Source organism: Enhydra lutris, unplaced genomic scaffold (genome assembly GCF_002288905.1).
Source record: "Enhydra lutris kenyoni isolate GAN:26980312 unplaced genomic scaffold, ASM228890v2 scaffoldscaffold48, whole genome shotgun sequence".
NCBI lineage: Eukaryota > Metazoa > Chordata > Mammalia > Carnivora > Mustelidae > Enhydra > Enhydra lutris.
The window spans coordinates 12,942,274-12,970,182 of NW_019154132.1; the positions used below are offsets into that span (position 1 = coordinate 12,942,274).

At 47.9% G+C, this 27,909-nt stretch overlaps 1 protein-coding gene across 1 annotated transcript in view; it reads left to right on the forward strand.

Annotated features, from left to right (window-relative positions):
* LOC111156742 (phosphatase and actin regulator 1) overlaps positions 1 to 27,909 on the forward strand; it is a 552,659-nt gene that overhangs the window by 483,598 nt on the left and 41,152 nt on the right. The window contains exons 7-9 of the mRNA XM_022517799.1: positions 1,853 to 2,174; positions 23,676 to 23,923; positions 26,245 to 26,401. Coding sequence (XP_022373507.1) covers positions 1,853 to 2,174; positions 23,676 to 23,923; positions 26,245 to 26,401 — 727 coding nt within the window. The remainder of the gene's footprint in view (positions 1 to 1,852; positions 2,175 to 23,675; positions 23,924 to 26,244; positions 26,402 to 27,909) is intronic.

The window sequence follows — 27,909 nt, forward strand, 5'->3', positions numbered from 1 at the left end:
GTGAAAAGCATTTAACATCTGGCACGGGGTTAGGGGCAGCTACAGTGCTGTCCACCATCACTGTTGCCCCCGCTGCTGTGGGCGCCGACCCACCTCACACCCACGGGAGGCCCACTGGGTGCGGAATGGAAGGAGCAATGTGAGAACCCAGGAGGGCTTCTCAGGGGAGGTCATTTTTGAGTTGCATCTTGAGGGGAGAGGAGGAATGAGCCCGGAAGACAAAACAGAGAGCAATACTCCAGATGGAAGGCGGCAGAGGCCCAGGGGTGTGGGAACGTCAGGTATTTTGGGGAACACGGAAGTTCTGGAGGGAAGGAGAGGCCTCGCCCGTGCACCTCTCAGGTTTCTCTCTGAGGCAGGAGCAGCGTTCTGCTGAGGGAGGGGAGCCTTGAGGAGACCAGGGAAGACCACGACAGCCCATGCGGAGAGTGTGAGGGACAACGGCCACCCCGTGGGATTTAGGGGAGGGTGGAGACTGAATTTGGGGGGGCAGCAAATCAGGAAAATGCACAGGAGAAAAGCAGTGAGTGTCATAGGAGACTCTGATCTAAGGCTTTTCAGATAGGCTAGGAGGAGTTCAGGAGGTAAAGTGTGGCCATAGAGAGCTAACCAGCACGCTGTCCTTGGATGGTGCGTCAGGAAGATGGGATTTATTCCTAGGCCATCAGTGGGGTTTAAACGAAGGTGGGACAGCAGATTGGTGCCCTTGGGACATCACTTTGGTAGAACTGAGGGGAAATGAAACTGGAGAAGGCCACACTTGAAGTAGATAGACGGAGAGAAGTCTAAGTCCTCAAGGAGCAGGACACAGAACCTGCGGTCCTCCCCATGTGGACACCAGGTGTGAAGGGGAGAGCGCTCTGACGCGGCCGTCCAGCCTTCCCCACCCCTGCCGTGACCCCTCCTGGCCGAGCTTCTCGAAGGCCAGCCTGCAGCCCACAGGACTGAACCCTGCCCCCGACCAGAGCTAGACCATTTTCCAGGAATTTGCAAGGTTGTCCCAAAGATGGCCCGAGGACTGGTCTGTCCTGCAGCTCCCCTGAGTTTGAGCATCTCTGGGAAGCTTCAGAGCCAGTGTCCTGAGACCTAGGGGTGCTGGTTGCGTGGGGGTCGCACCAGGGCCTAGGAGTACTTGTTGGAGCTTCCCTACAGTTTGAACAACCCAACTGTGGCTGCCACGTGAGTGGGCCAACCAGTCCCGCCACCGAGCTCAGATCTCACGGAGGTCCTGTGTGGACAGGGAGAGATGAGCGACGCAGACCACAGACCACAGAAGCCTTGCCTCCACGTGGGGTACCCAAGCCCGCTGTGTGACTGCGAGCCCTCATAAAGCATCATGCCCAGGTGACAGGGGAGGGCATGAAGGCTAGCACCAGGGACGTCACTTGTGGAGGTTCACGCTGTTTATGGATCTGAAGTAGGACTGGCTTCTAGTCTCGTGCCTGTTAGAGTGTGCCTGCGGAGACGATATTTTCACAGGACAGTGACAAAGCTATAGACATCATGGTTACCCTAGAACAGGTCTCCTTGAAGTTCCATGGGCTTCCATGAACAGAAGGATGTGCTGTGTTTGTTCCCCCTTCCTGCTGCTGGTGAGCCTTACTTAGCCTGACAGCTATGTGACAGACGTCACTAATGCCTGCCTGGGTCCCCAAGGCCCGCTTTCAGCAGGAGATAAGAGTCACTGTGTGCTCATTGAGTAGCACCTACCCCACTGGTGTCTTCAGCCGGTGCATTTCGTCTCCGGGCCCACGTCCGTGCCCACAGTCCCAGGGTGGGCGCCCATGCAATGGTCCAGTCTTCTGCCCGTGCCCCAAACTCATGGCTGCCTCTCGCCCTCCTTTTGCTGCAGATCCTGGCGCCCCTGTGAAATTGCCTTGTCTGCCAGTGAAACTGTCACCGCCGCTACCTCCAAAGAAAGTCATGATCTGCATGCCTGTCGGGGGGCCAGACCTCTCCCTGGCGTCCTATGCCGCCCAGAAGAGCGGCCAGCAGAGTGGGGCCCAGCACCACCACACGGTCCTGCCTTCCCAGATCCAACACCAGCTGCAGTACGGCAGTCTCGGCCCGCACCTCCCCTCCACCACCGGCTCCCTCCCCATGCACCCCTCTGGCTGCAGGATGATCGAGGAGCTAAACAAAACACTGGCCTTGACCATGCAGAGGCTGGAAAGGTAATTGGTGGGGGAGGGGAGGGGCCTTGGCTGGGGGGCGTGGTTTGGGGATCTGACCGTGACTCAGGAATGCAAAGACCAGGCAGGGTAAGGGCTCATTCTCGCTAGGGGAAAAGTTCGAAAGTAAAATCAGACCAAACACTGAATGTCAAGGAAAGTGTGAAGAAAAAAAAAATAGTGTTGCCTATTGCCAAACTACAGAACAATCACATTTATCAAAAAGAAAAAGTAACATATAGTATACACGCATGTACTATATAAATAGCATAATATGTATAAATGTACTAATATGTGTGAATATATTAATATATTTAATATGGATTTTAATTACAAATATTTGATATAAATTAAGTACTTGATATAAATATATTAATATATGTATTTACACATAAGTATATCTAAATACATAAATTTATATAAAGAATAACATATGTGTGTTATATATATAACACATAGGCTTTTATAAGTCTTAACGTTTTTTGAAAGCATATACCACTAATTATCAATAGTGGTTATCCCCCAGGTGGGGAGATGGGAGAGAAATTCTTTTATATTTCATACCTTTCCATACTGCTTTTTTACTTTGTGTGTATTGTTTTTTATGATACAAAAAGACTGGGGCTCCTGGGTGGTTCAGTGGGTTAAGCGTCCAACTCTTGATCTCGTCTCAGGTCACACTCTCAGGGTCATGAGATGGAGGCCCATGTAGGGCTCTGCGCTCAGCGGGAGTCAGCTTGAGATTCTTTCCCTCCCCCCCCACCCCCTGCTCACTCCTGTGCTGTCTCTCTCAAAGAAAGGAAAAAGGCAATTTGAATGTAAATAAGAAAAGATGAGAGTTGGCAGGAGGGTGGTGGAAAAGCAGTGGGATGGGAGAAGTGGAAGGCAAGCCCTTGTTCTTACTGATGAAGGACGAGGAGGGCTGGAGCCTGATTACCGAGCCATTAGTGTGTACCCACACCTGACACAGACCCCTCTTCAATCAGAATCCCCTCCAGTAGCCCTGCTGGGAGATCTGGAAAAAGGACCCAAAGGACTCAGTTTGAATTGTTCGTGCCTCTGTGTGTGTTCAAATACCACCCCACTCCTCCCAGATTTCCCAACGTGTTTCCAAGGCATATTGCTTGCCCTAATTCCCTAGCATAACAAGAAGTGGTACAATCCACCCACCGTGCAAGATGTGTCTGAGCTTGGGACCCCGAGTGCCTGTCCCGGAGTAATGACAGCTGTTAGCTGGGTCCTGCCAATGGGAAAGTTGCAGTCCGGGGGGAGCCTGCTGGTCACCAGGCAGAGAGCCAGAGGCAGGATGGACACAGTCAGGAGCTTTCTGTGATCGTTTCCCGACTCTCCGCCAAGTACTCTGTGTTTGGGCTCTAAGCGATTCCAAGGGAAGTAGCTGTTGCTAGGATTCTGACTTGATTGAGCGTTAATATCCACCCTCGCTGGAAAAAGCTTTCTTTGGCGCCTTGGCATCCTTCTTAACTACTGTTACTGTTAATAAAGAAAGTAGTCATTTTAAATGTGGATGGCACTTTTTAGTCTTTGATATATCTTTATTATCATCTTAATCTTCACGTGACCTGGGGAGACTGAGTAAGTAGAGAAACTAAGGAAGGCAAAGTCAGTTCTCCGATGCCGGCTTCGCGAGAGGGCTCTGCAGACTGCTCGTTGCCCACCTGTAACCCTATCAGTACAGAAACTGAGGCCAAGTTTTTAGATGCTTTTATAGCGATTTGACAGAATGATTTTATGTCTGTTGAATCTGATAATAAAAAGGGTTTCGTTTTTTAGGTTTTTTATTATATTTTACAAAAGCATCAGTTTGTGATAGATTGAAAATTAAAATAGAAAATACACTGGCCAGCCAGCCAACAAAACGGGTCCTTCCTCACAGACGCTTTGAAAAACACCGTCCTAGGTAGTAAGTCAAGGGGTCATGTCCTCAGGCCTGGGGCTTCCTCCTGAAGACAGCTCACAGTCAGTCTGATCCCCGTTCTCCACACCCTCTGTCTGCCTAGTAAGTCTTTGTATCTCCCAGGAGCTTTAATCAATTGAAAAAAATCCTCGAGGGAGCGTGGTAGTTGCTAAATGTGTTTCTACTAAAATAAGCCATTTTAAAAGTTTCAGTGGGAAGTCTTAACCGCCAGGGGACATACCGTTCTTCGGTTCAGGAATTTCTGTGTGTATTTGTAGAATATCTCAGCCGCATGTCGACCAGTGGGTAGGTTTGTTGGACCTAAACCAGGTCGGGTTCTTTACTGAAATGAATCAGAGAGAACAGATGAGATTATGGGAAGAGGGGCCAGGAGGGGGAAGAGCCTGCTGTTGGCAGCTGGGCCCAGGCCATCCCCTGTGCTTCTTGCCACCCTCGGGCTCTCACTCCCTCCTGTCTCCCTCCCCTCCCACCTTAGGTCAAGGACAGGGTTGTTCTGATAGACCAGCCAGGACGTAGGGAGTTAACGTGGACATCACTTGAACAAGATCACCCTCCAGAGAGAGAGAGGTCTCTTCTTCCCAAACAAATAAAGATGGAGAGATTTTTTTCTGAGCGTCCCCAGGACTTCCAGAAGTCCTGGACAGATCTGAAGCAACGGGAGTCACAGGCCACCTCTCACCAGCGTGGACTCTGCCACTGTCTTTGGCGACACTACCCTCCTTTTAGCTGCCTCCAAATGCTCCCTGTTCTCTGTCAACATGATTTCATCCTTGGTTTCACCAAGCTTAACACAGAAAGAAGGAAGCCTTTCTCTCTTCTGGCAATTTCCAGTGACCCCCAAAAAACACAGCAAGTGGGAAGAAACATTCCCAAGCGCTTAGGTGAGCTGGCCACGAAGTCCCCGAGGTCTAATGGAATGTCACCTGCCAGCCTTGGTGCACTCCTGCCGTCGGCTCCTGATGAAACACTGTTAAGTCCCGTGAAAACCAGATGAAGAATTAAGGAGCATTAATGCCGGGCTTTGGGCCGTAAATCTGAACAAATGTACCTGTTATGGAAGGGGCCATAGACAGTATCCAGGCAAGCAGCCCGCTGCCTGTCGCATCCTTCCTACCATTTGCCTTCCTCTCCCTGCACGAGCAGGAGCCTCCCAAGGCCCCCAGAGAGACCACCCCCCTTGTCAGGAAGGTATGATCATCACCGAGTTTCTTATAGTAAGTTACAAGTTTTACTTCTCCTAACTCAGACCCCTTCTGTTCTATTTCTAGTCTTCCTTTCCTGTGAAAAGTTTCCAAATCGTCAAAGGTGTCTACCGGTGGCTTTATTAAGGGCTTCTCTCTTCCACGCCAAATAATCCCAAGTTCATCATAATAACCATTTACCGAGATGGTCTGTAGACCCATTACCATCTTGCTCACGTTCTCCCAAGGACACTCAATCTGTTCTGATTTGTGTGAACAAGATCTTTTTTTTTTTTTTAATTTAAGTTTTACTTCATTAACATACCAGGCAATGTTGGTTTCAGGAGTAGAACTCAGTGATTCATACCTTAGGTACAACACCCAGTGCTCATCGCCTTACTACCCATCCCCCACCTCCTTCCCTCCATCAACCCTCTGTTTGTTCTCCATCATTCAGAGTCTCCTATGGTTTGTTTTCCTCTCTTCTTCCCCTCCCCTTTCCCATACGCTCCTCTGTTTTCTTTCTTAAACTTCACGCATAAATGAGATCATAAGGTATTTGTCTTTCTCTGACTTCACTCGGCCAATGTAATACCCTCTAGCTCCATCCATGTTGTTGCAAATGGCAAGGTGGCCTCTTTGATGGCCAAGTAATAGTCCACCGTAGATACACACCACCTCTTCTTTATCCCCTCATTAGTCGGTGGACATTTGGGCCCTCGCCAGAGTTCGGCTGTTGTTGATAATGATGCTGTAGACAGAAGTAAGTTCTTAATCATTGCTCTAACCTGGGCTTCCTCCACGACGCAACGATGTGACATGTTCCATCGTAGCACATTACATGTTACTGACATGGTCACGTACAGCGTTGGCTCACCACATGTGGGGGAGGGGTGCAGGAGGAGGGAGCTAGAGATGAAGTTGAAGCAAACTTGAAGAGTGCCGTATTTATCCAAAGTCGAGGGACGGCCCCCGGCAGGACAGCCACCTGGAGGGGACCCCCGCATCACGGGGTTCCACAGTCGAACTGCCGGGATGTCAGCCTCAGGCACCACTTCTTTTTGCTTTCAATTCCTCATCTGTAAACCAGGAGTAATAACCCCACCTCCAGCCTCGTTAGGGTTGTTTGCAAAGAACAAGTGTCTTTTTCCGTCCAAATCCATCGTCTTATCACATGGCACGCAGTGAAAATGTCCAAGAAACCATGGTGAATGTTCCACCAGATTACATTAAAATGCACCCTCCGTGCCCCTGAAAGTACATTACAAATAGGTTTGATTCAGTCTTAGCGAAGATTTTGTTTGTATCCATTTCCTGAAATGACATGGTCTTCGTTTGTTTCCTTCCCTGATGATTCATGTCTTTTCTGAAAGTGATGTTTTCTCATTCCAGGTATCATGCAATTTCTAATATCCACAGTAAACTCTGATCTAATTGACATAAATCTTGGGATTCAGACTTAAAATCCTAATCAGCCACTAATTTTCTTTCTCATCTTAGTTCATCCGTTCCCTGTGCTCCGGCTTCCCTGTTGGTAAAAGGAAGATGGGATCTGTATCCCTGTTGACCCTGAAGGAATTTGGGGAAGATTTTTGAGGGAATACACTTTATTTTTTTTTTTTTCTTTCAAAGATTTTATTTATTTATTTGTCAGAGAGAGAGAGGGAGAGAGAGCAAGCACAGGCAGACAGAATGGCAGGCAGAGGCAGAGGGAGAAGCAGGCTCCCTGCCAAGCAAGGAGCCCGATGTGGGACTCGATCCCAGGACGCTGGGATCATGACCTGAGCCGAAGGCAGCTGCTTAACCAACTGAGCCACCCAGGCGTCCCGAGGGAATACACTTTAAAGGAGTCCCTCTTAGTTAAGGAAAAGGGAAATTCGTCCTTCCGGTCCCTCAGGCCAGAAATCTTGCGGTCACCCTGGGTACCCTTCTTTCTCTGGCACCTCATGTCTGAGGGTTTGGCAAATCCTGTTAGGTCTACACGGAGAATATGTCTCAGTGATGAGCCACTTCCCACCCAGTGGCCTGACCCCTTTGTCCCTGCTGCCTGGTCTCCTGCCTCCACTCCTGTCTTTCAGTCAGACAGATAACACTTAACAAAAATCAGGTCTTGACAGCCTTAGTCTGCTAGGACCGCCACAGCACAGTACCACAGACTGGGCAGCCTAAACAGCAGGAATTTATGTTCCCACAGCTATGGCGGCTCGAAGTCCAAGATCTGACTGTCAGCAGGAATGGTTTCCCCTGAGGCCTCTCTCCTTGGCTTGTAGACAACCCACTTCTCCCTGGGTCCTCTCGTGGTCTTCCCTCTGTGTGTGTCTGTGTCCTAATCTCCTGCTCTTAAAAAATCACCATTTAGTTAGAACCCCACCCCCAATCCCAATGACCTCATCTTGCTCAGTCGTTCCTTTAAAGACACTGTCAGGGGTTCCTGGGTGGCTCAGCCTGTTAAGTGGTTGCCTTCGGCTCAGGTCATGATCCCAGGGTCCTGGGATCGAGTCCCGCATCAGGCTCCCTGCTCAGTGGGGAACCTGCTTCTCCCTCTCCCACTCCCCCTGCTTGTGTTCCCTCTCTCGCTGTGTCTCTCTCTGTCAAATAAATAAATAAATTCTTTTTAAAAAATAAAAATAAAAATAAATAAATAAAGACACTGTCTCCAGAGGCAGTCCCATTCTGAGGTACTGGGTTTAAGATTCAAACACATGGGGGCTGCCTGGGTGGCTCAGTGGGTTAAGCCTCTGCCTTCAGCCCAGGTCCTGATCTCAGGGTTCTGGGATCGAGTCCCACATCGGGCTCTCTGCTGGGCAGGGAGCCTGCTTCCTCCTCTCTCTCTCTCTCTCTCTACTTATGATCTCTCTCTCTGTCAAATAAATAAAATCTTAAAAAAAAAAAAAGATTCAAACACATGAATTTTGAGGGGGATGCGATAACCCATAATAATGTCCGTGCCCAGAATGCTTCTTTGGCCTTCCAGCCCACTTACGAATGAAAAGCAAAGAAGGCCAGCATGGCACGGACCCCTGTCATCTCCCTGACTTGTTCGCCGCACTGTCCATCCTCGCGTACCACAAAGGCCTCTCGATGTTCTCGCCGCCTTGGACATGCCAGGTGCCCTCAGACAAAGGGCCTTTCTGCTGACTGTTCCCTCGCTCGAGACCATTCTTCCCTCACACACACTCAGGGCTCCCTCCCGCACCTCCCTGGGCTCTGTACTCAGTTGTCACCTTTTCAGGGAGACCCTCCTGGATCTCACTACTTAACATTATAACCCTTCTCCCAACACAGCGTGTTGTCCAGCACCCCCCCCTTTATTCTTTTTGGAGCTTTTTCCCCATCTAATAGCCCATATTGATGGCTTTTCATTTCGCTTATTGCTCTTCTCACCTAATCGAATATACTGTCCACAGAGGTGAGAACTGTTTCGTTCAGGCTTGTATGCTGAGCACCTAGAATGGGGCTTGGCTTATAGTTAAGATAGATGCTTAATAAATGTTGGAGTGAATAAACAACCGTGTGAATGAATGAATGAACGAACGAATGAATGAATGTAGAGTCCCGGGTAGCCACTATGGTTAGGTTCTTAATCTACTCCCTGTCAAAAATATTTAGAGTGAACCTGATGGTCTTTGTCCCTGTTGAACTTTGCATTCTCGCAACACACGCGTTATATAAATATTAATGATGGTGGCAAAAACGTGTCTTTAACCCTTTGCATTTTTCTCATGATCCTGACATGTCGAGCACTCCCTGTCTGGAATGCATTCTCCTCTCCTCTGCCACGCACTCCATCTTCGTTTGCAGAGCAAAATTCTACTTGTTTTTCAAGAAATACCATGTCCTCCTTGACCCCTTCTCAGATTCCCAGGGGAAGGTCTGCCTCCTTCTGGGCTGTGTCTGTCTACACACACTGGCCCCATGTTGTGTGTATGTATATTTTCTCTTAGATGGGGGTGGGGACCAGCCTTGTCTTCCCATTCAACCCCCCGCTCCATCCTGGGTGGGACCTGTCATATAGCAAATACTCAGTAAACATTTATTAAACGAATGTTATTAAGTTCTTCTGAGCTTCAAATAGAAAGGTTTTTTTTTAAAGATTTTATTTATTTATTTGAGAGAGAATGAATGAGAGAGAGAGAGAGAGAGCATGAGAAGTGGGAGGGTCAGAGGGAGAAGCAGACTCCCCGCTGAGCAGGGAGCCCGATGTGGGACTCGATCCCGGGACTCCAGGATCATGACCTGAGCCGAAGACAGTCACCTAACCAACTGAGCCACCCAGGCATCCCTAGAAAGGTATTTTAATCTAACGTTTAATGTTTCCTTAGAAATTCCCTTAACTGTAGAAGCAAGCTTTAGTTGTGGGTACGCTCCCCAGCTGGTTGTTGAGCTGTGTGAATTCTGTTTTTGTAGATATTAGAAAAAAGGAAAAATGTCTTCCTTTAAAGTTGCACATCAACCTTTGCTTGTCACACTGAGTAATAGCAGACTTGAGTTTAAGATCCTGTAATGTTGATGATGAACTATACCCACTGAAGTTCGTTGTACCTTCATTTAATTCTCTGACACCATATTTGTTGTAGACGATAAAATGGGGGAAGTGACCATCCTTGGCTCTCCTAGCAAACTCGTGAGGTGTAGGGTTTCCTATTGGATCATCCAACTGTCTCCAGTATCCTCCAGCTAAGACTAAAACTTAACTTCCAGAATTCTAGGAATTTACAGAGATCTGAAAAATAAGCACAAGTAGGTGAAAGGTAGGTGAGGGGGGCATCCTGACTAGTGCATTAGCATGGAAAGAGTAATTGAAATCTCTGCATTGGAACTAAAAAAAGCAAAAAAATCCACATTTTTGTTCCCATTATTCCTCATGTATATCAATAATTGATATTTTTTACTTTTTTATTTTTTTATAAACATATCACGTATTATTAGCCCCAGGGGTACAGGTCTGTGAATCGCCAGGTTTACATACTTCACAGCACTCACCATAGCACATACCCTCCCCAATGCCCATAGTCCCACCACCCAATAATTGATGTTCTTAATACCATTTTATTTTTCGCCCACTGAGTTTTGGTTTAGGAAATTTTAAGAAGCAGACATTGAGCTCTACAGAGGATGCATTTGCTTACTACACATGGGTCTCAAAGTGGACAGATAAATGTATCTCTGATAAATTCACTTTTCCTCTACCTTTTCCTACCCCTGAGTCCCTCAACAGCTAGAGCAGGAAAGTTCTGACACTTAAAAAGGAAGGTACCTGTGTTTCCTTAGCATCTGTAAGATCAGTCAGCAATTTTTTACTGAGTGCCTTTTCTGGACCAAGCTGTGTACTTGACCCTGGGGATACAGTAGTGAACCAGGTTTGGAGGGCTCCTGCCCCAGGGATGCAGACTCTGCCAGCAGCATACATTGGGAGAGTCAGGGCGGGAGGACAGCATACAGCAGGGGGTCAGCTCAGTAGGTGGGATTCAGGGTAGGCTTCTCTGGAGAGCTGCATCTCAGCTGAAATCCAAAAAATGGGGATGACCAGATGAAGAGGGAGAAGGGAAATGAGCGAACATTCTAGGCAGATGAGAGAAAGGAGTGATAGACTGTCTCCAAATGATTGGTGAGATTTTTATGAAAAGGCAGGAAGTTGGTAGTCACTCCCCAAGTCTGTAGAAGACCAATTATTAAGAATGAGAGAAATAACACAAGATTGTAATCCGACTTACAGAAGAACCCAGGAACTGCTGGAGAGGGTCCTGGAGGTCTTTGAGGCAGCTAGGCTAACAGCTGTCTCAGATGTTTCACTCGTATATTTCATAAAGGAAAACCAACAGGGGAGATCGTTTGCTCAGGACCTGTCCAACTCGGTAACCTCGCGTGAGATAGGTTGAAGTAGGTTGTTAACTTGACTGTGACTGTTTCTGGAGGTAGAATGGTTTTTCCTCTTCCGGGATATTAGTCGTGCATCTGTGTTAACAAATCCAGACCAGTGATGGTCAACCAGATGCAGGAAAGTTTCCAAAACCAACTTGAACTCTTCGTAGTATTTACTGAATACTGCATGCCAAGTGTTGTGGTAGACCCACAATTAATAACACCAGTGGTCTTTCTTAATCATATTATTCCATAATTACTTTTAGACCTTCCAAAGAGCACAATTCATTTATAATCCTAGTATAAATACATTCCATGGTAACAACTGCTTTTTTTCACGTGGCCTCTAGGGCCATAGGAAATTCTAAAGAATAATTCCTGGTCATGAATTAGATGATTTCCAAGGTTTCTTGTCGCCATAACTATCTAATTATTGGGTTGGCTTATGCTAAGAACGCTTCTGTCTACAAATCAGTGTTCAATGGTGATAAGCCTTGGTGCCTTGGTGGCCTGGCAAGAACGAAACCAAAGACCCAAATGTCGTTGGCTTGTGAAGTAGCATCTGTTCAAAGAAGCTCAGGGTTTTGTTCATGGCTGTGAACCCACATACTTACTTAAATGAAATGCGTTTTCCATGGAAGGATTCTCTTTCTTGTATCAGTGACCATTTGTCGCTGACCTCTTCAGGCCAGAACCGTCAATTTCTTACTTCTAAGTGGCTGCACGTCAATATTGTTTTATGATGTGACTGTGACTCCCAGGGCTGTGATGTGATTAAAGTGCAACTTGATGTCACCGTGAGCAGGACGGATCTTCCCCGCTAAGGTGATGAGCAAACTGCTCAGGGGTGGGTTAAAATGAGATTGTACACACCACTAACATCTTTTGAAGTCTTAAGAGGATGAAAAAAGGCAGCATATTTTCAAAAGAAGGAGAATCTGCTCCTGAATTCCTATATGCATCAGTAGAAAACTTGCTCTTGCCCAATGTGTGACTGTTGATTTTTGATCATCTCAGAACTGTTGTCCAGAAAGATTTTTAAGGGCCAAAAATAACCAAAACTCTAAAGGAAGTGTTTTTAATAAATTCATGGATAATATCCATAACGACTGGTTTACGATGAATGGTCCCTGCTTAAGCACATCCCTAGTTAAAACAGCAACCACCTTGGGGCACCTGGGTGGCTCAACTGGTTAAGCGGCTCCGGTCATGACCCTGGAGTCCTAGGATCGAGTCCCACGTGGAATCCTGTGTCGGGATCCCGGCTTAGTGGGAGCACACTGCGCTAGCACTATGCTCTGAGAAAGCCTGTGAGGTGGCTGGCTAGGTCTCTTTGTTTAACTGGAGGAGCCCAACCTAGATGTACAGCAAGTGAGAGGCCCAGCTGGGTCTCAAACACAGGCCTCCTTGCCGTGCATCCTGCCTTCCGGCACCACCACCCAGCCAAGCATGATTTAAGCATGGCCGTGCTGGTGTGGAGGGCTGAAGTTCTGGGAGGAAGCCACCACTGCTGGGCTCCTCTATCAGAGCTGGAGAGGGCCGTGGGTCACACTCTGTGTGTCTCACGGTTTTATGTCTCCCATCCCAGCCTTAGACAGGACTTCAGAAACGTGGGTCCCTGGCCCTTGGAAAGGGCAGAGGAAGGGTTATGAATGAATTAATTTAAATTCATCACCACTAGTGGGGAAAAAAAAAAATCTCAAAATGCATTCTCGACTCAGGAAGGCTCAGTGCTCTGCTCTATATATAGAAGAGCATAGTTTCCTGCTGACTAGAGTCCAAGAGAAAAACAAAAGCTCTAATGTTGAGTTTCTTATCTTAGAAGGCCATAATAAAATACACAGTGCGTGCCTGCTGGCCTCAAATGAGGCTGATTAACTGTTTTCTTGGATTTCAGTACTTATTTCTGTCATTCTTCAGCCTCAGGCACTGTAGTTCGTAGCATAATTTCTCACACATTTTTGGTCTCCAAGAAGAAAATTGTTCTCTCTCCCCTCTGAAAACTCTCTTTATAACTCGTGCACATCCCATCACAAAAGCTGTTCCCCTGGAAGTTTCATTTCATTTTCAGTGTTATATTTGTAGATAATAAAGTTCCTCTGTCCGCTGAGGAAATTAATGTCTTTTTAAAAACTTTAACAAGCAGTGTCTCTGAAATCCGTAGCCAGAAAGCAGTATCTCTTTATTACACGTCTTTCTTTAGAAAGGATGATGAAATGGTCCTCAAGTTTTTTTCAAGGAAGAGTAGGATTTAAAGTAGTGATTTTTAATTTCAAAAATTGCCCCCAATTTCCTAAAAGAGTATCAGAGGGGTTTGATAACCTGTAATCCCCGACCCGTGGTTGAGGCCCAGTGTCCTGCCTTGCCTCTGTTACCACGTGACAGAGAGTGATGATACAAAGCTCTCTTGGAAAGAGACCAACTGCTGTCATGAACCTGGATTGTCGTAGATGTTTTGGCATTCATTTCTCTATGAATTATTAAAAGTAAACTGCCACTCCCTCGCCAGTAGTAAACATGATAGGTTATAAGATAGTCGCTTAATTTTCGAGGGATTCCTTAGAAACATGCAACTATTTCAATGGTAGGAAAATGGCGGAGGGGAGGGGGTTGGAAATCTGAGGGGTACCTTTGTGCTCTCAATCTGTGTGTCTCCTACTTGGCTTAGTAATGTCTAAAAGGAGAGTTGAATTTTCCAAAGAGAGCACTTGCTAAATGTTTTTCTTGATGGACAGGACTGAGGGAGCGAATAAAGCTTTTCACATCTATGATATGTCATGGTAAAGGAGAAGAGAGTTTAGAATGTATGCTTTTACAGATTTAGGACTGCCCTTTACTCTCAAGCTTTCAGAATTTTTCTGTTTTTACTGCATCTCTTCTAAGTGGTAGCCATCCTGTTTTAGGTAAATTTTTCTTTATTCTTCCCTGTTGGTTCATTTTTTTCACAAAGGAAATTATCCTTTTTGGACAGTGAGGACAAAACAGACTCCACATCCTCGTGGGCTTACCTTTTAGGGGGAGGAGACCCATGAACGTGTAATGTGTGGTGAAGTGGGGAGGGGGCACTGAGGAAAAATAAGACAGGGAGATGGGAAGTTGATGGGGAGGCCTTTCTGTCCTCCATAAAATAAGTTATTAATGTGGCCACAGTAAATGCATGCGGTTCCCCCTTTTCAGTGCCAACCCTCCATGATCCACAGTTGGATTTTTCAGCCTACTAATTATGGTCTCCCCTCTCTCGTATCCTGTTCTATCTGCGCACCCACTCACCTCCAGCCCTGTGCTATGCATGCTAAGACCGTTACACTACCTGAGTCTAGAATTCAAACCTGCCTCTCTGTTCCATAACGGCCCCTAGCCTTGGGGCTCTTCAAAGCAAAGTTCATAGCAAAAGAGCAGTTGGGTTCTGTGAGCATCTGTTGTCCTTGCTTTGTGCCAGTTGCATTTCTTAGTGAGCATGTCCGTGTACCAGGAAATCTGAGTCATCAAGGCTTCTCTGGGAGAAGGCAACATGGTTGGTGGAAAGGACACCGGCTCTGCAGTGAGAAGACCCAAAGTTACATGCCTGCTCTGATCACAACCACATCGTCCCTTTCCTCATGTTTTCAGAAGTGTAGCACCCTCCTCCGTAAAATCAAGATAATAGCAGTATCCTTCCTCACGCCGCACATTCTGGTGGAGAGTCAATGAGAAGATAAACATTTTCAAAACACTCTTATAGGACCCTTAAAGGACCCCATGTGTTAGCTATTGTAGTAGCTTTGAAAGATGCCCACCTCCTTCACCCTGTGCCCTGGAGCTCCTGGTATATGTAATTAGTAGAAAGGAAATACTCCAAAATGGTACAGCGATCCCACATCTCGTGAATATTGTGGAATGCTCATCCCTATGATACTTGCTGGGAAAATTACATCATCTGGAGCTAAGTAGATGGAGAACAGACTCTCCTCTTTCTCCCTCCCCTGGAGAATAACTTAGGGCCTTTGGTGTTTATTTAAATTCATTATAGAACATCCTATAAGAAGAAATCTTCTAGATTCCATCTTGCCCAACTACCTTACCTTACAAGACGGCCTAACTCTGGGCAGTCATATTGGAAGTAGCCTGACAGGTTGTGAATGTAGAATTGGAAAATGCAATGACCTTAATTAAGCTCTCGCACCTGTTCCATGCTCCCGCAGTCCTGAGATGGAGGGTACCGTGGATACCATGGCATCCTTCCTAGCAGAAACTTCTGTGCCTTATCTATTTGGGTTCTTTTCTTAGGGAAAAACTCCTGGTCATGATTTCCAAAACCTTAATTTTCCTTTCATTAGGCTATTTTCCATACAACAGCAAGACTGCAAAGGTCACAGGGATGGTTATTTTCGTGAATTCAATGGTGGGAAAACACAGGGTGGCCTAGCCTGATTCCAGGGGACATCAGTTCAAATATTTGACTGACTTTTCCATCCGTTCCAAAAACATGCACACAAATGGGGCTGGGAGATGAGGAGCATTGATAATCAGCCTCTGTCTGCTCATGGTCAGTGGGGCGGGGAGGAGGTGCTCAGATTTGTAATCATCACATAATGCGACAGATGCTGTAACAGAGCTGGGAGCTGAGCTGGAAGCATAGAGAAGGGCCTGGTGTCCGTTGGAAAAATCAGGAAAGGCTGCTTGGAAGAACTGGGATCTGAGCCATCCCTGAAGACTGGGGGATGTCCCAGGCCAAACTCTGAGGGGATAGTTCCAAGCCTGAGCGATGGCAGGAGCAGAGGGAGGAGACAAAAAGTCTCCCAGGGTGCCTGTGCGGCTGGAACGCTGGGCATGCGGTGAAGAATGGGGACAGACCAGGTTGATAAGTGTGGAACCATCGTGTGAGACGCCCCCGTGTCCATGCGGGAGGGGCTGGAAATCATCAGGCTGACAGTGAGACCCTTCAGAGGTCTTAACTGGGAGAATGACATGATCAGATCTGCTTGACAGCCGTAGAGAGGGCGCAGAAGGGAAGGTTCTGGAAGAAGAGAGAGTTCAGAGCCATACCAGGGATTCTGCTTCTGCGTGGGCACTGGTATTGTGACATCAGTAAGAGATGAGGTTCTGCAGTCCCCCCTGCCTGAGTCCAGTCATGTCTGCACTGCTCCAGCTGTGACCTTGGCCATGTGCCTTGCTTTTCCTCTCTGAGACAAGGGGATAAGAGTAGTACCTCTCCAAAAGGGCTGTTGTCAGTCTTTCATGAACCGATGCATGGCACGGGATGAGCAATTACAATGTTAACGTTTGTCCTCTGCGTGCGGCAGTGCAGTAAGAGTAAAGGAAGGCTGGGTGGAGGCTTGGGGTTTACCTGCAGTTTTCATTCCCAGTCAGCTACTGGGGAGAGGAACAGTGAGCTCAAGCCGCAGGCAGCGAGCTCCCTTTGAATTCCAAGCAAACTCAGCGCTTCATCCCCAGGAGTTTTGATGCGGATGATCTAGAATGGATCGTATTACATGAGTCAGCTTTTCCTCGGGGAGTGTGACAGGTACTCTGGAAGGCGTGGTGACTCAGGCCACCAGAGTGTCATTTTGGAGATCACTGACCTGGGGAAGCATGGGGAGAATAGCTGGTGTGCTCAAGAGTGTGCTGGGAGCTCTTGCTTCAGTGGGGAAGCCGCACGGGGACGGGAGCAGGGGAGCCGAGAATTGACTCGGCGGAAGCCAGACATCAGTGGATCCTCAGATCCCCTGAGAATCTGCCTGAAACATAACAAGTCAGGCGCTCAGGAGAAAGGATCTGGAAGGTTCCTAATCCAGGGAAAGCTGCAGATTCCCGACAGTCAATGCCAAGGTTGCTTCAGAAGACGCTCACATGGTACAACACTGGGGAAGCAGCACGGAGTGAAACTGTCATGGATATTCTAGGCCAGTGGCTCCCAAAGGGGCAGTTTGGCCCCCGCAGGACATTAGGCAATGTCTGGTGATATTTCTGGTCACGGCAGTTGGAGGAGGTACTGCTGGTCTCTGGTGGGGAGGCCCAGGGATGCTTGCTGAACACCCTGCAAAGCACAGGACAGACCCGCACCCCGAAGAACCATCTAGCCCAGATGGTCATCACGCTGAGGTTGGCAAAACCTGGTCTAGGCCATTATTTAACCAAAATGCGATACATGCAGTTGTTGGTAGTCCACGAGTTCCGTGCAGAAGAACTTTCTATAAAACTGTTAATCATTGGGGCGCCTGGGTGGCTCAGGGTGTTAAGCCTCTGCCTTCAGCTCAGGTCATGATCTCAGGGTCCTGGGATCGAGCCCCACATCGGGCTCTCTGCTCAGCATGGAGCCTGCTTCTCCCCTCTCCTTTCTGCCTGCCTCTCTGCCTACTTGTGATCTCTGTCAAATAAATAAATTTAAAAAAAAAACCTTTAAAAAAAAAGTGTTAATCATCATATTTATTTTAACAGCAGTTATAAACACATAGAATAATTAGTGCAGAAGACCTAGGATGACAGAGATCATGCTTAAGATGAGGCCACAAGGGTGTTTGTTCCTTTAAACACTGACTTAAAGATACAAAGCCGAAAATAGCATAAATGAACTCAGCCATCGCACGCACACACAAAAGTGAGTGTGGGTGTGAGGGCAGTTAGGAAAGATCAGTTAAAGCCAGAGGTCAGAAAACTCGGTTGTCTTTCTGTTGCCTGTATTCCCCATGCTGTACCTTCATGCCCGTGACTACTTCATTCCCTAAGTGGAGGCCTGTGTCTCCCTCTCCCCTTTGTGCTCGTGTCCAGCCCCCCATGCCCTCTGGTAGCCATCTGTGTTCTGCGTATTTTGGGGTCTGGTTTTGTTTGCTTATTCATTTTGGTTTTTAGATTTCCCATGTAAGTGCAACCACGTAGCATCCGTCTTTCTCCTTCTGACTTATTTCACTTAGCGTCATACCCTCTATGTCCATCCATGGTGTTGCAAATGGCAAAAGAATCTCATTCTTTGTTAGGGTCGCACGATATTCCGTCGTATCTACCACATCCTCTTTATCCACTCATCTGTCAGGGGGCACCTGGTCGCTTCCCTGTCTTGGTTAGTGTAAATAATAATGCAATCAACATAGGGGTGCATGTATCTTTTCAAAATAGTGTTTCCATGTTCTTCCCGTAAATACCCAGTAGTGGAATTCCTAGATCGTAAGTAATTCTGTTTTTAGTTTTTTGAGGAACCTCTCTCCTGCACCAGCTTGCATTCCCACCAGCTGTGGACAAGGGTTCCATTTTCTCCACGTCCTCACCAACACTTATTATTATTATTTTTGGCCATTTCTTGTCTTTTTGATGCTAGCCACGCCAACATGTGAGGTAAATTGTGGTTTTGACCAGCATTTCTCTGATGATGAGTGATGTCGAGCATTTTTTCATCTGTCTGTTGACCATCTGGATGTCGTTTTTGGAAAAAATGTCTATTCGGGTCCTCTGCCCGTATTTTAATTGGATTATTTGGGGTTTTGGCACTGAGTTGTGTATAAGTTCTTCAAATGTTTTGGATATTAACACCTTATTGGATCTGTCCTCGGCATATATCTTCTCCCATTCAGTTGGTTACCTTTTAGTTTTATGGATGGTTTCCTTTGCTGTGCCAAAATCTTTTTATTCTGGTGTAGTCCCAGTAGTTCAATTTTGCTCTTGTTTCTGCTGTCTTAAGAGGCATAGCTAGAAAAATGTTGCAAAGGCCAAAGAGAGTCCTGCCTGTGCGCCCTTCTGGGATTTTTACGGTTTCAGGTCTCACAATTAGGTGTTTAACCCCTTTTGAGCTTGTGTTTGTGTATGGTGTAAGAAAGTGGTCCAGTTCCATTCTTTTGCATGTAGCTGTCTAGTTCTCCCAGCAGCATTTATCAAAGAGATGGTCTTTTCCCCATTGTATATTCTTGCCTCCTTTGTTGTAGATTAACTGACCGCGTAAGCATAGGTTTATTTCTGGGCTCCCTGTCCGGTTCTGTGGGTCTATGTGTCTGTTTTTGTGCCAGTACCCTACAGCCTTGTTGTATATCTTGAAACCTGGGATTATGATCCCTCCAGCTTTGTTCTGCTTCCTCAAGATTGCTTTGGCTTTTCAGAATCTTCCATGGTTCCATATACATTTCAGGAAACATTTTCTGAGAGTTGAGATAGTTAAGATTTGAGGCTTTGATTGATTGCAATGCCTCAGCTCTGCTACGTTGGAGCAAAAGAGACTAAGACAGTCAACGCGACGAGGTCATCAGATGAGTCAACAGAGGAATCGTCCAATGAGTCCCTTCACCATCCCGATGATTACAATGCAGTGTCTGAGCTGAATCCTCTAAACTCAGTGCCCAAGGGCAGCCTGACAGTGGTAAGGTCAAACACTGTTACCTACGCTGGTTAGTAAGATTTAAAATACTTATATAAAGTAATAATGTTCTCCTTTACACATTCTCTCCGCCTTGCGTGTGTACAGTGAGTGCGGTTTGTGATTAATCAAAGTATACAGTCTTACCAGTATCCCAATTCAATTTTTAGGTATAGCATATTGAAACAGGATGGGCTCAAATTCCAGCTCCCTTCTTTACTACCTGTGTCCTCATAAGCCTATTCATTGCCCTCCCAGAGCCTCAATTTCCGGCTTAATAAAATGAGGATAACGACATTTCTCCTGCAGAGTTGTCATAAAGATGAAATGAGATGTTGGATATAGAAGTTTCTAGAACAGTGGACAACACAACTAATAAACGTTCCCTTTTTTCATTCCCTCCATGCCTGCTCTGTCCCAGTTCTTCTGCATATTTGATAAGGAGGCCCTTTTTGTCATTAAGCCATTGACGAAAGTGCCGGCCAAGTCAGGGGCACCCACAGGCCTGCAGGACACACATCACAAGCACCTCCCTGAAAATTAAAAAAAAAAAAAAAAAAAAATTCTTAATACTCTGTGAAAATGATTTGCCAGCCCCTTAGAAAAGCACCTAAATCTCAGGGATTCCAGCCCATATTCACTCAGAAAAATAATCAAAGATGATTGAGTGTCTGCTCTGTGTCAGGAACAGTGGTGGGCATCCGCTACAGACAACAGTAAGACCCGGTCCCTGGCCCTCCGGGAGGCTCCAGCTTGGTTGAGGACAGGAGGCAACAAGCGAACAGATGTTCACAACGTTCACAATGGTGGAGTCTCTGGAGAACACAGGCAAAGCTTCGCCTGGGTCAGAGGATTGAAAGATAGATTGAAATCAGCACAGTGAAGGAGGGAGGGGAGCGCATTCCAAGCTGAGTGCCTATAACGCCTTGTTGCATGGGACCGAGGGGTACATGGAATGGGGACAGGGCTGGGAAGGGGCCATCGAGCGTGGGTTTAATAATAGGGGTCAGCTTGTGCAGGGGGTTGCGCGTCCTGCTGTGCTGGAACTGTTGCTCGTAGGCCGATGGCTTTCACTTCCCTTCAGCAGTGAGACCTTTCACGGAGAGCAGATCTGCTAAGTGACAACTCCATTAGAGAAAACCAGCCTTTCCTAAGACTGATACTCGGCGAGGTGTCCCCCCTTCCTGCCTACAGCCACGGGGGTGGAGGCCAAATGAAATGTAATCAGGCACTAGGTTCACGTTCACGTCGATTTAGTTCTTGGCCTTGACTCGTACAGCTCATAAGGTGTTCACAGAATTTCCCATTTGTGTCACTCTTGGAGCACTGGTTCTGTGGACTGGGCAGGTCTTCCAAGTTCTCATGGGCGAAGGAATGAGGTCTGGGTTTTAGCAAGTTGCCCTGACAATGGTGTGAATCGTCCAAGGCTGAGAGTGTCTAGAATCCCCATGGAAGGTCGCTGCTGTCAGCAACGGGACAGGGCCTCGTTCACGGGCATGCCCACGGGCCACCTCCTGGGCACCAGCCCTGCCCTAAAAGTAGGATTACCCGATTTTGCCCAAGGAGACGGGGGTTCAGAGAGGTTAGTTACATCATTGGCCCAGTATAAAGATTTGATAGTAAGTGGCAAAACTTGCACTCCGATCTGTGTTTTGACTCCTCAGACCAAGGTCCCATCATAACCTTTCCAAGCCTGCGCTCAGCTGACTTGTCTCCTTTGTCTTCTCTTGTCGTCCCTTGGCTCACCAGTTACCCGATGGGTGGGATTATCTGGGTGTTTGTCCTTCACCCAGCGCCTTCCCTGACATACAGTTGGCAGCCAGCAAATATTTACGAATCAGACCCTCTTGGTGGATCCACTTGGCTCCCCGGGAAACACCTTTTTTGTCTTTGTGGTAAATCAGACATTCTCTCCCCTGCTCGAGTCATACTTGAGGCGGATGACATGCTTGGCCAGGCGAGGCCTTCAGGTGTGTCTGTGGAGCCCCCAGCAGGCATTCGCCGATCACCATGATCGGTCCCTGTTTCACAAGGCTGTGGTGGCCTGATGGATGGCTCGCGCCTGCCACCGCAGCCCACGGGCCCAACTTACCATGCGTCCTCCTCAAGGTCTCACTCTTGCCCTGTGTCTGTGAAGGAGGACAAGCCACGGCCTCCTATTTACCCCAGCCTCACTGTGAGGCTGATTTTTCTGCTTTCTTTGCATACTGTTCTTCCTTTCTCTGTTCTCTTGAGACCGTGTGGAACCTTCTAGCTTAAGGAATTCTTATGCTTTCTTGTGTCTAATTTTGTTTGTTTTTTTGTTTGTTTTGGCCTCCAAAGAGTCTTCTGACCACCCAGGAACATCTAGGGCTACGTTCCATGCCTCACTCCCACCTGTCCCATCCCCAGCTCTGTGGCTTGGTTTTGTTAGTTAAACTATCAGGGAGAGGAGAAGGCGGGGGGGGGACGCAAGCATGGGCTGGCCGTGCAGTGGGATTTGTCCCTCTCCCGTGTCTACTTCCCTTAATTCTCAGTGTAGGAATCTGAGTGCACCTGGAAGGCATCTTCTGCCTTGTGGAAGAGAAGGCCACCTGGCGGGGGGGGACAGAAAGTCCCCATCAGCCAGCTGTCCTTTCTGCCACCCCTCGCACACTCCCCCCACCTGCCCTCACTGCCCTTGATACGGAATCTGGCGGGAAATGGACTCGTCACACGGGTCAGGGCTAGTAAGATGCTCTGTTTTTGTAACTCTGTGTCATACTCTTGCTCAGCCGTCGAAGGGTTTTTAAGTTGGTTGAGTTCATTGCCTAGAAGCTCAGAGCTCATAATGTGTTAACTAGATTTTCCATTTGTGTCACCGCAGAATTATGTGCCAAACACACAGAGAAAAACAGCTCTTTGGAAACAATGGGAGGAAGAAAGTTAATTGAATTTAAATTAGACACGGCGCTAATTTAAAGTGTAATGAACGTTTCAGAGGAGACTATCATGCACTCATATGTCACGAGGAAAAGTTTTCTTTTGGATAAGATACACTAATGTAAAACGTATTGATACATAGTGTCACCTAACCCCCCCTCCCCTCCCTTGTGAATGTCAGACACTCTGGGATGGGAAAATGCAGCAAGTCACCTATGCTTAGAAATTCCTTAAGTGGAAGATGTCAGTGCCATTTGCAGTTAGCCTAAAGAAGAATTATAAAATTTCAGTGTGTTTCTGGCTCCATTTTCCTTGCTGGACTTCATTCAGATCCTCTCATAAAAAGAATTCTAAATTGCTAGAGGGACCTAGGAGAGACTCTGTTTAAAAAAAAATAATGATGATAATAATAGTAATAATAATGTTTTCTTTATTTTTGAGACATGTTTCCTAATTTCCCTACAGTGAATTTATATGGCTTTTAGAACGAAGCAAACCATTTTTAATTAAAATGTATTTTTTTTTATCTGAGTTTGTTCACCTTAAGAGGTAAAACCAGGAACATCATCATCATTGCCTTCTGGAAGATTAACCTACAAAAAAATCTAGACTGACATGACCTGTGGCAGCTGAGAGTTTCATACAGTCCTTGGGAGAGAAATCCCTCCAACTTCTCCATGACCCCATCCACCACGATGGTCATGCATGTGTCTCCAGCCTTAGGGTCCCCTCTCTGCTCTTCCTCTGCCTCTCCATCCATGACATCTTGAATAGTCTCTCCCACCCCAGCCCCTACCAGCTCTGCTGTGTAGCTTTGAAAGCCGGAACCTCGGGCATTCTTTCTTTCTTTCCTGGATCTTGAACTCTACTCTCCAATGAGTGCTTTTACTCCTTGCATGAAACGTGGGTTGCAAACAAACCTTCCTTTGACATTTGGAGATGTTGGTCTTAACCATAAATATTCCTGGAATTCAAATTCTTTTTTAAAAATTCTGTTTTTTTTTTTAATTGTGGCAAATGCACCAGACCACCCCCCCCCAAAAATTTAGCATCATAACCATTTTCAAGTGTACATTAGAGAGGCATTGAGTACATCCACACGGATGTGTGAACTTTACCCCCAACCATCCCTCGGGAAGTTCTGCTGCCCTGAAATGTTTCGCTGTGAGATGGGAAAGGAGGTATCAATTGCCCAGTAGACCCTTTGTCTCCTAGGATGTGGCAGTTGACTTTTAGAAAGATTCTGCTGCGTTTATGTGATGCGTTGGGCGAAATTAATATCCTCTCTCCCCCTCCTCTCCTGACAGCTCCGAGCAGCGGGTCCCCTGTTCTACTTCTTACCACAGCTCCGGTTTGCATTCGGGTGACGGTGTCACCAAAGCGGGACCTCTGGGCCTTCCGGAGATAAGACAAGTGCCAACTGTTGTGATTGAATGTGATGACAATAAAGAAAATGTGCCTCATGAATCAGACTACGAAGACTCTTCTTGCCTATACACGAGAGAAGAGGAGGAGGAGGAGGAGGACGAGGACGACGACAGCTCACTGTATACCAGTGCGTACACCGCGGCATGTCGCCAGGGGTGGGTGGGGGGGTGCTCAGGGAGGAGACCTGCCCCAGCTGCCCCATGCTCTGGCTTCCAATCTGGGCGCAGGTATCCACTGGCCTGGGGTCACAGGGCAGCTCAGTTAGGAAGATGAAAGGGGCAAAGGTCCTCCAGATATCACAGCTCCAAAAATTGCGATGCCATGTCGCCACGTCTCATCTCTTGAATGGCTTTTTCTGTCTTTGATTCCCTTCCTGGGGAATCCAACCCCCTTCCTCAAAAAAAAAAGGGAAGGAGGGACCCTAAAACTCAGTTCCAGTCCACAGAATACTCAAAGTACTGACTGTTGTGTATGCAACAAATCATTTTTAAACCCACATCCACAACTCTAGAAGGCTTGACTTTAACTTTCTTACTTAAGGCCTTTATATGTGTGTAAGCGTGAGGGAAACAATGAAACAGTAAAGTTCAAAATCTGGTATAAAAATAATAAATTTTAGTTCAGTGATTACAGACTGATTATTTGGTCAACAATTTTTTTTTTTAAGATTTTATTTATTTAGGGACGCCTGGGTGGCTCGGTTGGGCATTTGCCTTCAGTTCAGGTCATGATCTCAGGGGTCCTGGGATTGAGTCCCATGTCAGGAACCTGTTTCTTCCTCTGCCTGCCACTCCCCCTGCTTGTGTTCTCTCTCTGTCTCTCTCGCAAATAAATAAATAAAATCTTCTAAAAATTTTTTTTTATTTATTTGGAGAGCATGTGCAAGCGGGGGTGGGGCAGAGGGAGAGAGCGTCCTAAGCAGACTCCATGCTGAGTTCGGAGCCCAAAGTGGGACTCGGTCCCACAACCCTGAGATCTGGACCAGAGCAGAAGCCAAGAGTTAGACACTTAACTGTCTGAGCCACCCACGTGCCCCTATTTGGTCAACTTTTTAATGAATTCACATAATAACCGCCTTATACTGAGTATACACTGTGTGCCTGAGAATGCGCTGAGATTTTATTCTGTTCCGTGCATCTCACAACACCCAGAGACGTGGATGCTGTTGTCCTGTTTCACAGACAAGGGAAGAACATGGAGACGGAAGGGACGGGCCCGGAGCCTCACATCTAAGGGGCAGCGCTGGGATTTGACGCCGGCTAGGTCTCCTTCCAAGGCCCTTGTTCTAAAACCAGTGGAGGCAGAGAGAAGACTGGCACTAGAATAAAATCCGAAGGAATCCCTCCCCCACCGCATGCTGCTTCCCAGTCTCTCCCTCTTGCTTTGCCGGTGCCGGCTTCAGATCGCTGGCTAAACTCGAGAGCTCAGGAGAGGCCTGGTGAACAAGCAATGAATGAGATGATCAAAATAACGTCCAGGAGAGAGAACCATAGAGGGACCACCAAAGCCCAAGGGACCCATGACAGGGAGCTGCACCCAGCCTCCGCTCCCCGTTTCCTACCCGGAGAATCGAACGTTTCCCGGCCTTGGCATCACTGACATTCAAGCAGAAAATTCTTCCTTGTGGGGGCTGCCCTGTGCATTGCAGGGTGTTCAATAGCCCCCCTGGCCTCTGCCACTAGATGCCAGGAACACCCCCTCCCCCCACCACACCCCGGTTTTGACAAGCACAAAGTATCTCTAGACTCGCCCAAGGGTTCCTGGGCAGAGGGCAGGGGGTGCAGAATCGCCCCTGCTTGAGAACTGCAGATTTCTCCCAGATGTAAGGAAGCCCTCCTCTCTGTTCAATCCCAGAATGTTGCTCTTTCCGTGACCTCGCTTCCGCTCCAGCCCCAAACGCACCCCGCTTTGCCCAGCTGTCCCTTCCTTCGCACGCCCCCAGCTCCGCTCTAGCTGGTCTCTTGTCTCCTGAGATCGCCGGGCTCGTCTGTCCTCTCTGAGCCTTCCCCCTGTAGATGGCCTCCAGCCGCTGCCTGTTTCGGGTGACCCCTGTCCCACAGGTGCCAACCCCTCCTCTTTGAAGCTCCCTAGAGCCCCCCCAAGGCCCGTGGCCACCCTCTGCCTTGCGTTCAGTTGCACTCCACAGCCCGGCCGGCCCTCCTTTGTGATGTTGCCTGCCTGCTGGGGTTCCTGGGGAGCAGAGAGCCCATCAGAGCCTCCCCAGGTGCCCCTCACAAGCACAGGAGAGCGCTAGGGACAAAGAACATGCTGGTCACGGGAGCTCTATCAGTGAACGCTCTGAGTAAGGCCTTCGCCACCCGCAGGAGTAAAGCCCCTGGTGTCTGCCTGCCTGCTTTTGACCACGGGGTCCACCGCTGGCCACGTGGAGCCCGGGTAGCTGGGGGTCAGCATTAAGGGCTTGTTTCTCCTTGTTTTTCCCTCCCATAGCCTCCCTGGCCATGAAGGTGTGCAGGAAGGACTCCTTAGCCATCAAACTCAGCAACAGGCCCTCCAAGCGGGAACTCGAAGAAAAGAACATCCTTCCCAGGCAGACGGACGAGGAGAGGCTGGAGCTGAGACAGCAGATCGGCACCAAGCTCACCAGGTAGGACAGCCCGATGGTCCGTCTCGCGGACCCGAGTAGAACTCGCTCTCCATCCCCAGGTCGGTCCCCGTGTCTCTCAAAGAGCTTCCTGCAGGGAACGTCCCTGTAAGACGTTCCGGGTCTCCTCCCCTGTTGCTCTTACAGTCCCTTCCCCTTCACGCAGCTACATCTGGGAAATTTTCCTTGAATAAAAGCTCCGGGAGAAGCCGAAGGGCAGGTTTCCAGGGAGAATAACTGCCTGGAGAAAAGCCACCGCTGTCCAGTGACCAGGATGACCCGCGTACATGGGCGTTGTGGTTTGGTGAAGTTCATTGCCGCCAGAGAAGCACGTTGTCAGCTGTGCTGTGTGACTGGATGAGGCCTGTGGGGATCGTCCTTGTCAGTAACCTGTGAGCCTTCCTTGAGTGGTTGGCTTTATGTGCAGTTAGGACAGACCGACTCGGGGCACGGTGTTCTATGAACGCATTGAACACCGGATGCATGTGTTTAGAACCTCGGGCACGCGTGTGTGGTATTAGCCAACATTCGCAGAGCACTTACCCTTTGCCTGCCATTCTTCTAAAATTTTACATGTATTAGATCATTTCCTCTTGGAGCCGCCCTGTGAAATGGGCATTCGTGTGCCCATTTCAGAGGAGGACCCCGGGTGTAGAGACCTGTAGTTACCTTCTTCCTGCTGTGCCAAATGGCTCTGGAGTGCCCCCTCCTGACCAAGTGTGTTACGGCCCCCTCCCCTCTGTTCTAACCGCAGTCACACAGAGCCTGTCCTTTGTGCCAGGCACTGTGACAAGGTTTGGAGCTGCTCTCTGCCTCTTCCCAGTGGGACAGCCTCGAGTAAGTCACTTGTTCTCTCTGCCTCTGTTTCCGCATTTGTAAAATGGGAGTTGTAAGGATTCAGAAACATAAAGCATTTAAAGCCGTTCCCAGTCCATAGTAAACACTCCGTTTCCCTCCCAGCAACCCCATGCAGAGACTTTCTTTATCTTCCCAAGTACAGGTGAGGAACATTGTGCCTAGAGAGCTCCCAGAGGTGTAGACGGTGTCCAGCAGCATCCTGGTGTCCTCCCCTCCCCCTGACTTAGACCCTCACCAAGGGGCCCCTTCTGTCCCACAGTTAACTTGGTTTTGTCTTGGAGGACGCTGTTTTGATGGTACCAGCCTGCGTAAACGTTCAGCACAGACGGATGATTTGGTCTCGTGTTACACAGACTTTAGAGCCCTAGAATGAAGATCTCTACCCTCCTGTCGCAAGTACACACACTCTCACACACTCATTGGACATGGTGACGTGTCCACACTTTGGTGATCCATATCTCTCTTCTTACTATGGTGACAGCTACTTAAACAGCGTCCTGGAGAGCCTGCCCCATTGTTGGGCGGTTAAACACTCTTCCTTCTATGGGACAAAAGTCTGTTCCCGCAGCTCTTCCCCACGGTCCCATCCTCTTCCTTCAACCGCTACTCAGAGCCACATCGCTATTACCATCCCTTTCGGAGACAGTGACACT